General features: G+C 28.7%; 1 protein-coding gene across 1 annotated transcript in view; it reads left to right on the forward strand.

Moving 5' to 3' along the window:
• Positions 1-647: 647 nt before the first annotated feature.
• The window catches only part of LOC107436837 (uncharacterized), a gene marked incomplete at its 5' end in the record, with an annotated part of 10,974 nt that continues 1,883 nt past the window's right edge, over positions 648-9,738 (forward strand). The window contains 3 exon segments of the mRNA XM_043047400.2: positions 648-851; positions 3,521-3,652; positions 4,658-4,907. Of these exon segments, the coding sequence (XP_042903334.1) occupies positions 690-851; positions 3,521-3,652; positions 4,658-4,907 (544 nt within the window).

Genomic DNA, 9,738 nt, shown 5'->3' on the forward strand with positions numbered 1-9,738 from the left:
TATTCTATTAAATATAAAACAAATTTATGATGATAAGCAAAATTTACCGAGATTTCTGGTCTTCAAAATTATAGTTTTTATTACCAAACGTTTAGTGAAACAATAGGAAACTAAAAATTAAATTTAACCAAATAAATGATTTTTGCTCTAAGAAATAATGATGAAATTACCAAATTCTGTCACGTTTACTAAATTTTATCATTAATTAAAAATACTATATTTTATGGTTACTTTAACCAAAGTCATGATCTCATCGGTACAAATTACACAGGTTCCATAGATCCAGAAACACGATAAATTTAATCATAATAAGGTAGTTTCGACCATACTTTTTCTCTTTGTGTGTTGCTATTCATTACTGAAATACTTAAACGGGAATAATTTAACGAACAATTTCGAATATTTTTCTCTCTCCATTCATTTGTAATCTTCAAATTTTCCTGTTCTTTTACAAACACAAAAAAACTAAACAAAAGAAAAGTTTTAAAAAATTGACATAGTTTTATTTTTGTGACAACGGTGGAATTCCGGATCCTAACAAAAAATCTTCTCAGATAAGATTAGCGGAAAAGCTATATAATCCTTAAATCGACGCGCCTATCAATTTTCTTTTTTATGTGGCTGAGAAAAATTGAAGAAAAAAAATTTCTGTCACCAAAGGTGTTCTCTCAGTGGGACATTCCGTAAATATGAGGAAGGTTGTGGAAATAATTTTATATTTTTTACTATTTCACCAAGTTCAAGGCCACGGAAGATTACTTGAACCACCCTCTAGGTCTTCCATGTGGCGTTTCGGATACAACAGCCCTCCCAATTATAACGACAATGAACTTTTCTGTGGTGGAATCTATGTGAGTATTTAATGGATTATTTTACGAACGCAAACCCCAGTAATGATACTCTAATGGAGGTGATAATCAGTAAATTAATAATATTGACTATATGGTGCATGAACTAAGTATCTCCTTTAAGACAAATGATAAATAAACCTCTCTTTTTATTAAATATTAATGCCTACGTGCTTTAAAAGTAAAATGTAATGGGTGTTCCACAATGTATGTGTTACTCTGAATAAGCAAAATCAAGAGAATGTCGACTTTCACCGGTGAATGTCAACAATCATATAGTCGCTTTGGTGAATGTCTGAAATATTTGTTATGTCAAATTTGATATTAATTTATTCGTTTTTATTCTTATTTTTATTTTATATTTTAATAGCTGCTGAGGATAGATTAGGAGAAACATCAGAGTTCGCAGTACCGGGCAAATATATACCGGGCAGTGGCATTTAACTATATTTCGGATATTTACCAAAGTAACTATATTATTGTCAACAGTGGAAATCAACAACAACCAATTTCGGTCATTCACAGTAACATAAACACAATGTAAAAGGTGTCCCACAATGTTAATACATATTCTAGAATACTTTTAAAACCGTCGTTGAACAGCCGACCCAATTTTGAGTTCATGACTACCAATGTTCACCTCTGTAGCCTTGTAATTTTGAACCCAATTCAGAAGAAAAAGGAACTCCTGGATCAAGTATTGGAGGAAATTGCCTTCGTGGAGGACTTTTTGATTGAACTTACAGGCATATGCGTTACATAAAGAGGAAATCCACGAAAGCCTCCCGTGATTAGCCTGATGGTAAGGGGACCCTAACTCGTGATCCGTCTACCACTCAAGATATATGACGTCAGCACTGGGGTTGTTTCAAGCCGGATGCAGAATTCGTATCGACCAGCCATTGCTGGGGTTCGGTCATCTCACTGGGAGGCGAATGTTCCCTTCCCAGTGCCATCTGGCTCTCCTAGAATCCTTGCAAGAAATTAAATAAAAAGCATACAAATTAAGGCAAATATGGCGAATGTATGGCACGCGTGCCACGCGGCAGGTATTTTGACGGCATGTTATAAGTAAAATGCTTTTTTATCTCCTACTTTCACTGAAAGCATTAAAAGTAGACAAATTTCCATTTATACATTTTAAAGTGTATAAATAAATCCAAACACTTATGGTAAAAAAAAATTCAGAAAACAAGAATGTTGGCGTGCTTTGGATAACGTCTAAAGATTGTTTACAAATGATTGTAAGTTGACGTAAGTTTGTTGTCCTTCATGTTACTTTACGTTCACGGAAACAAAAGTTTGTCTTTAAAATATGTACGCTTGTTTTCAGTTGTGTAATAAGGTTATATAAGGTAATTACGTTAGTTTTTAAATCTCTGAGAAATGTATTAAATGAGATAATACTGTATAATTTCTCCCGGCTTTTGTTATATTAAATCTTAACTCATCTTAATATTTTCTCTGTGCTGCGTATGTTTCGTATTTACAAACCAGTTTTATTTTATTCTAGTGTATACGTTGCCGTTAAAGTGTGAAATCCGTTATTTCATAGAATAACTAGGTATTTCATAAAATAATTAGACAAATCAGTTGAAGTATATAGAATAATTGGATTTTACGTTTTAACTAGAAATTCTGTAGAAGAACGATTACTTGATCGTTAAAGTATGAAATAAGGCACTCAAAATTTCATTAAACAGTTCTAGCTGCTTTTAGTCAGTTTTGAACTTAGAGCAACTAGTTGTCAGAATGTATTTTTCGAGAGTTTAGCTATTTATAATTAATTAATTTATAAAATAATTGCTTTTTTCTCTTTAAGCATCTGTCATTTGTTATTTCATAGAATAACTAGGTAAATTATGAAATTTTTCATCTATTATATACTTTAACTGACTTGCCTAGTTATTTCATGAATATCTAGTTATTCTATGAAATAACTGAACAATGCACTTTAATTGTAACATATATATGCAGCCTAAAATAATCATTCTTATTTTATATTGTATCGTAGAAATAGCATTACTGACTTTCATATGTATCTTATCATACTTTACTGACAAATATTAGTGTAACTGAGAATCAGAATTGGTCGCAGCTACTTTACACTAATTCTTAATATTTACCTACACCAAGAACTATTCTTGGTTCTTAGAGTAAGGGATACTACTTTGGTTTAAAGTAGTTGGCATCATTTTTGGAATTGAGAAACGCTGGAATTTTTTACAGTGTATAAGGAAAATACGATATGCTTAAAATTCTGCAATTCTTACTTTTTCTGTCATTTTTATTCTCTAAGTTAATTGAAGATTAAGACAATCTCTTTTCAGTAGCTAGAAAAAACAATGTAAAAAAGAGAATATTGATAAAAAAAAATAGATTAAAAAAAGTAGATAAAACTATACCCTTTAAGAAATATATACTCTCAAATGAGCTAAGACGTACTTACACCCTTGCGGTGCTCTCTTTTTTTTTTTTTTTTTTNTTTTTTTTTTTTTTTTTTTTTTTTTTTTTTTTTTTTTTTTTTTTTTTTTTGTCAAACAAAGGGCGCACCTTTCTGACTGAAGCCAAAGACTGCTGAGCTTGGTTTGTCTAATTATCATTAAAAACAACAAACTGTATTATAACTGTTGTATGGCTAGTTTTTGAAGGTTGTATTTTGTGTTGTGCAGGTGCAGTGGTCCATCAACGCTGGTAAATGTGGAGTGTGTGGTGATGCATATAATTTACTTCAGCCCAGACCCAATGAAGCTGGTGGCTTGTACGGAAAAGGAATTATTGTAAGAAACTATATGCAAGGACAGGTAAGTATACTCTTAACCTGAATACAAATGAAAGTTTCTTAATTAAAATTTAGCCGTGTATTAATCACAATGAAATAAAAATTCTGATGGATGTAATGAAATAAAAATTAAAAGTTCTGATTCTTTCTTTATGTTTGACTCAGTAATATTTCACGTATGTGCTTACTTCCTTCATTATGAACAATCAAAATTTGATATTTCAAGATTTTCTTCTAATTATTAGATTTGAACCTGTTTCCTTCATTAATTAAATATCGCATCCTATTCTTCATTGCTTGAGATGATATCACAAGGAGAGAATGGTGAATGATTACAAACAAGTGATCAATCAAAAAGTTCAAATTTCAAGATTTTCTTCTAATTATTTGATTTAAACCTGCTTCCTTCAGTTTTTGAATATCGCATCTTATTTTTTATTGCTTGAGATAATATCACTAGGAGAGAATGGTTAATTAATGCAAACTTTTAAAACTCATATTTGCTCTTTTTTTTTTTAATGTTATATAGTAAAAACGTAAAAATAAAGCCATCTTCTTCTCTCAGCGAGACCGGAAAATTTTCATTACAGTATTCATGGTAAAACTAAATAATAAAACCTTAGACATTCACTAAAGGCTCTCTCTTAGAGAGACTTCTAAATATAAATTAAAGGTGAAAATCAAAAAATATTTATACATGAAAAATTGTGAATTCCAAGAAATATCTATGCAAAATTAAAGACCACAAAAAAACGTACTTTGCATAATTATAACTAGAGATTGGCGATAAGTTATACCTCGTTACCATAGTCACCGCCACGGATCCAGACGCGTTGCTAGGGAAGTTCTTACTTTAGACAAACTATACGGGAATTTGCAATTATATTAACTTTGTTGCAAAAGTTGATGTGTGGTTGATGTTTCAAATAAATGTTGTTTCATAAGAATTGTCTCTTCAGTACAGCTGGTTTCGATACAATAGAAGGATAACATTTATTATCCTTCTCTAATTTTGTATTTTTTTCAGGTTATAAAAGCAACAATTGATCTGACAGCAAACCATTTAGGATATTTTGAGTTTAGAATATGTCCGAATAACAACGCGAAAAAAGTAGTCCAACAAAAATGTCTAGACCAGTATCCTCTCGAACTTGCTGATGGATCTGGAACAAAATATTACGTGGATGGTGCAGAGATGGGATTAATTGACATATACTTGAGATTGCCACAGGGATTGACTTGCTCACAGTGTGTGTTGCAATGGCAATATATTGGAGGTAATGTTGCAATGACGTCATTCATCAAACATTTAATTTAAAAAATAAAAAAATAAATAAATAATGATAACACTGGGGAACAAATTTTTTGTTACATTTATACGAATACTTGATCATGCCTGATTCTTGTGCTGAGATTTAAAATCTAAAATTAATTTCATTCCTAAATCTATAGATTTTTTTAAATGTCCTTTTTAATCTATTTTCTTGCCGAAATATACAAGTTTAAAAATGATGGTACTTTTCCGTTAGTCGGGGGCCAATGTCGCCCATTGTGAACCAAACGCGAGCCAAGTCGCCAAGCGAAACGAATGACAAAACAGTTAACGGAATAAAAGTCGAAAACGTTTAACTATAAACAAATATTTATCAATAGTAAGCAAAACAAGTTCAACTATAAACAAATATTAATGAATTGTAAACAAAGCAGTTTTACCCAAAAAGAATGCTTACAATAATTGGTTTTTCCAGAATACGGTGATATCCTTGAGAATTGCTCAAACGAATCTTCCTCAGTTCTGACTAAATCCCAAAATTCATTTTTTAAAACAAAAATTAAGGAATTATAAAGGAAAACGTGATTTATTTTGAATGAATTCAGAGAATACAGCACGTGGCCACAAACTAACATTCCCCTTATGGTTTTAAATCCAAGCCCATCAAGCATCAATTCTCTTAAATGATACATTCTACATTCTTACACAAAGATTTAAATTCTTTCAGTATATATTTCTTATTTAACACAAAGATAGACAGGAAGCCATGTAGAACATAAACAAACAACTATGTGTTAAAATTGGCAGGTACACAAGACAAAAATACATCAAGATTACAATAAAATACATAAACAAATAATAAATCCAAGTTAAGTAAAAGACGCAGACGAGAAAAAATTATCTTTCAACAAATCCGATGTGCGATACGGCTCCGTATTTAATAAACTCAACTTTAATTAACATTCTAACTTATGTGGAGAAACTTAGCTCATCGTTAACACGCCATTTTGCTTATAAGCGATCAGCTGACTTTGACGTCATAGGTCACATGTGTGGATACCCGTGATCTTCTTCCTCTTCTTGAAGTTAAAGTACCCAATTGGATACTTTAAGTAACCTCACGCGTGTGAGTCGAGTCTGATTGGCTTTTAAACCGAAAAAGTTTCGATGACATCATTTACAGTTATCTAATTAACCCCAATCTTTAACCCCAATTATTTTTAAGGTAACATCAGTAATGTTTTCTGGCTTATAGTTCTATTTAATTAAAAATATAAAACTTTATTGCACGTTCCTTAACATTTATTTAGTTTTCATTTCGTATGTTTAAAAAAACAGTGATCAACACGAACGTAGTAGCGTGGATGGACTACGTCAATAAATTATTGTTTCTAAATTTATCTAAATTAATATGTGTATAGTTATAATTTAAAAACATGTTTCTAAAAGATTAAATAATTTAAAATTTGCTGTAATTAAAATAAAATAAATAAGTCATGTACTAAAATTCGAAAGAAATTGAGAAATGACACTAATTCTTTTAGAAGAAACGTAAATCGCTATGCTATTATTGACACCAATGATGCTTAATAAATATGGTAATAGTAACTTATTGAAGCAAAAAAATAAGCTAAGTACTAAAAAGTAAAATTTATTGAAAACTGTATCAATGAAAAAACAACATAAGTACTTTGCAAAAGACTTGCACTTGCGTTACTTTTTTAATTGCATTATACTAATATTATTTTTTGTCTGTTTTTATTTTGTTTTTGTTCTTAACATTATATAATTCTTGACAATTATAATTTTACGAATCAGGCACAATCCAAAGCAACATTTTTATGGAAAGTATATTTGAAAACTAAATCTTTCTTATAATAAATAATGAAAATTTTCGTTCATTTTATTATATTTTAATGGTAATTTTAATTTTATGAACACTGTTAATGATAATGGGTCGGTGAAAATTGTCTGAAGTTTACAAACACCTGATGATAATTTAGCTTAATACAAATTTGGGGTAGCTATTATTAAACAAATATTTAAAATTATTTGTTATTAAACAAATGTGGTTTTTAATATTTATATAAAATAAAAGTAACACCGTATAGCACAATTAGAAATATGAATATATTACTTCAAAAAGCATGCCTAGTGCTGCTATCTGTCGGACGTTTCGAACATTTCGTTAATAAAATAGATGAAAGACGTGTAATTAAATTTTTCAGAGCGAGCGTGATGCACTTTTTTAATTGTTACACTTATTTGTTAATTCGCTATAGAAACATGATTTTTACAACAAAATCAAACCTGTACATTCTACACTCTACAAACTCTACATAAGTACATCATTATGTTGTTTAAACATTGTGAAACGTTTTTAGAATACTCTTCCAAAATGTTTTAAAATATATTTAACAATCAAAATTTCGTAATCGATAATTAACTTAAAATAAATTTTTGGAAAAAAAAAAATAATGTCGAAAGTTGTTCTAAGTTATGTATAAAGTGTTATACAAATCTAATTATTTCATTAAAGGAAATATTTTTTATCGTTAGAGAAATTGATATTAACTAATTAAAATAATAAAATAAGTAATATTGATTTTCTACTCAATTCAAATCACATACAATACCATTTACTATTTTAAAAATAAAATAAATAAAAAAATAATAAAAAGTAATATTAACAAAAATAAAGAAAGGGCTGTAATTGTATTTTTTATGGCTATTTTCAGCCGATTTCATTGTTGCTATTTCCTTAACATATATTTTAAGCAAAAACAATACGATATTAATGTTTTAATCAAATGATTAACTGACAATAAAAAAGTGAGAGTAAAGACTAAAAAGAACCTTCACTTAGTTATTTTTATTTATTTATTTATTTATTTATTTACTTATTAATAGAAACTTCACAACTCTCTCGACTAAATAATAATGATCTATAACAGTGAAGTTTATATGTTCTTATAGAGAAGTTTATATGTTCTTACATTCCTCATAAATTCAATCTTTCCTTTATTTTTTTATTATTTTCTCATTTTGTGACTTTTCGTTTATTAATTTTTTTAATTTCAGCATTTTTTGGGTTAATTTCATTAAAATAGTTCAACAAATATGTTTTACAACTGGGTATGGTGCTTCAGAACTTCGTGAGATCCTCTACAGTAATGATGTATTGGAGCTTGCGGATGCAGTTTTGAAGGCACACGAGGCCATTTAATTGTCCACGAACACGATAAAAAAAAATTAAAAAAATAGAACAAGTAATATTATTATATTTTTTTTAATTTGCTTATGTTACCACCTTGGCCACCAGAATTGAATTATTGTTTGCCAAGATTACCACACTAAAAAAAAAAAAAAAAAAAAAAAAAAAAAAAAAAAAAAAAAAAAAAAAAANAAAAAAAAAAAAAAAAAAATTAGGCTGCTCTCTATTGAGGAATACATATATTTTAAACTCTTTCCTAAATACCTCAACCCTTTTTTAAGAAGATTATTTGTAGCTTCTATGACCGTTCATAAGTTGTCTGTCACTTTAAAAAATTATTGTTGAAAATTATAATTGATAAAAAAATTAACTATTAAAAAATAGATTTGCAATTAACAAATAAATGAAAGTAAATCCGCAGATATTCTTTTTTAATTTAAAGCAAATTCTTACATTTTTGAATGATGAATTTAAATTATAGAGAAAAGAATTCTTAGACTAAAAAATTCTCATTCAAATAAATGAACTAATAAAAATATTGATACTTCATAATTGATCATTTCCTCTGTAAAAAAGCGCGAATAGATATAAAATATTTTGCCCCGTCAAGATAAAAAACATTGATCCATCGGTGCTGCCATCTATTAAAATATTTTTTGAAGCTAAACTTTTTAAGGAATCAAACTTTTTATTGTTCATTTATCTATTTATTCATTTATTTATTTATTTATTTATTTATTTAATAGCTCAAGATCACGGCATCCTATAAAATAATTTTTCTATTAATTGGGATGGAAGTTAAATCACTGATCGTAATGAAATATTTATTCATATTTTTGTTTGAAGTAAGAGTAGGCTCATTGTTTAAATGTATTTCAGATTAAGATTTAGTATTAAAGCTATACATATTTTACTGAAAATATATTCAATATAAATGGAGTTACATGACCGTGTTCTGAACTAACAATAAAATATTAAAAAATCTTTAAATATTAAAAAGTCTTCATCTCTTACTGTTTAATTATAAATTGGCTGAGTCGGATTTCTGACACCCCCTCCCCAAAATAATAATAATAATAAAAAAAAAAATTTAAAAAGTAAGAGGGTAGCTCACTATTATAAAATTCGTTTATCCAAAGATAATTTTATGCACAAAATTACTTTTAATCACTATTTATTATTTTTTTATATTTTATTTAATAATGGTCGAAAAATTTTTGAATTGTAAGGTAAGCAATTTTTTGCATCATTTTGTATTTTCTGTATTAGTACGGGGAGATAAATACTAGATTGTCGGTTAGCAGTATGCATAGCAACTTTAATTAAACACAGATTATTATAATAAAATTGCGGGATAACGTATTCTTTAAAATGAAAGATACCATGTGAGACGCTGCACAACACCTCCTAGAAAAGAGTAGGCCTCTGCACGGGTTACCATAAATATCCTTTAGTAGTCCAAACGTAATGACATATGTCGTATTTTCAACCACTGCGCAGCTTAGTACCCCGAACGTTATGACATCTTTCTTATTTTTCATCAACTGCGCAGTTAACTTCGTCACATCGGACTACTAAATTGATCCGTGCTGAGGCCTTCATACTTCTAGGAGGTGTTGAT

Source organism: Parasteatoda tepidariorum, chromosome 3 (assembly GCF_043381705.1).
Source record: "Parasteatoda tepidariorum isolate YZ-2023 chromosome 3, CAS_Ptep_4.0, whole genome shotgun sequence".
NCBI lineage: Eukaryota > Metazoa > Arthropoda > Arachnida > Araneae > Theridiidae > Parasteatoda > Parasteatoda tepidariorum.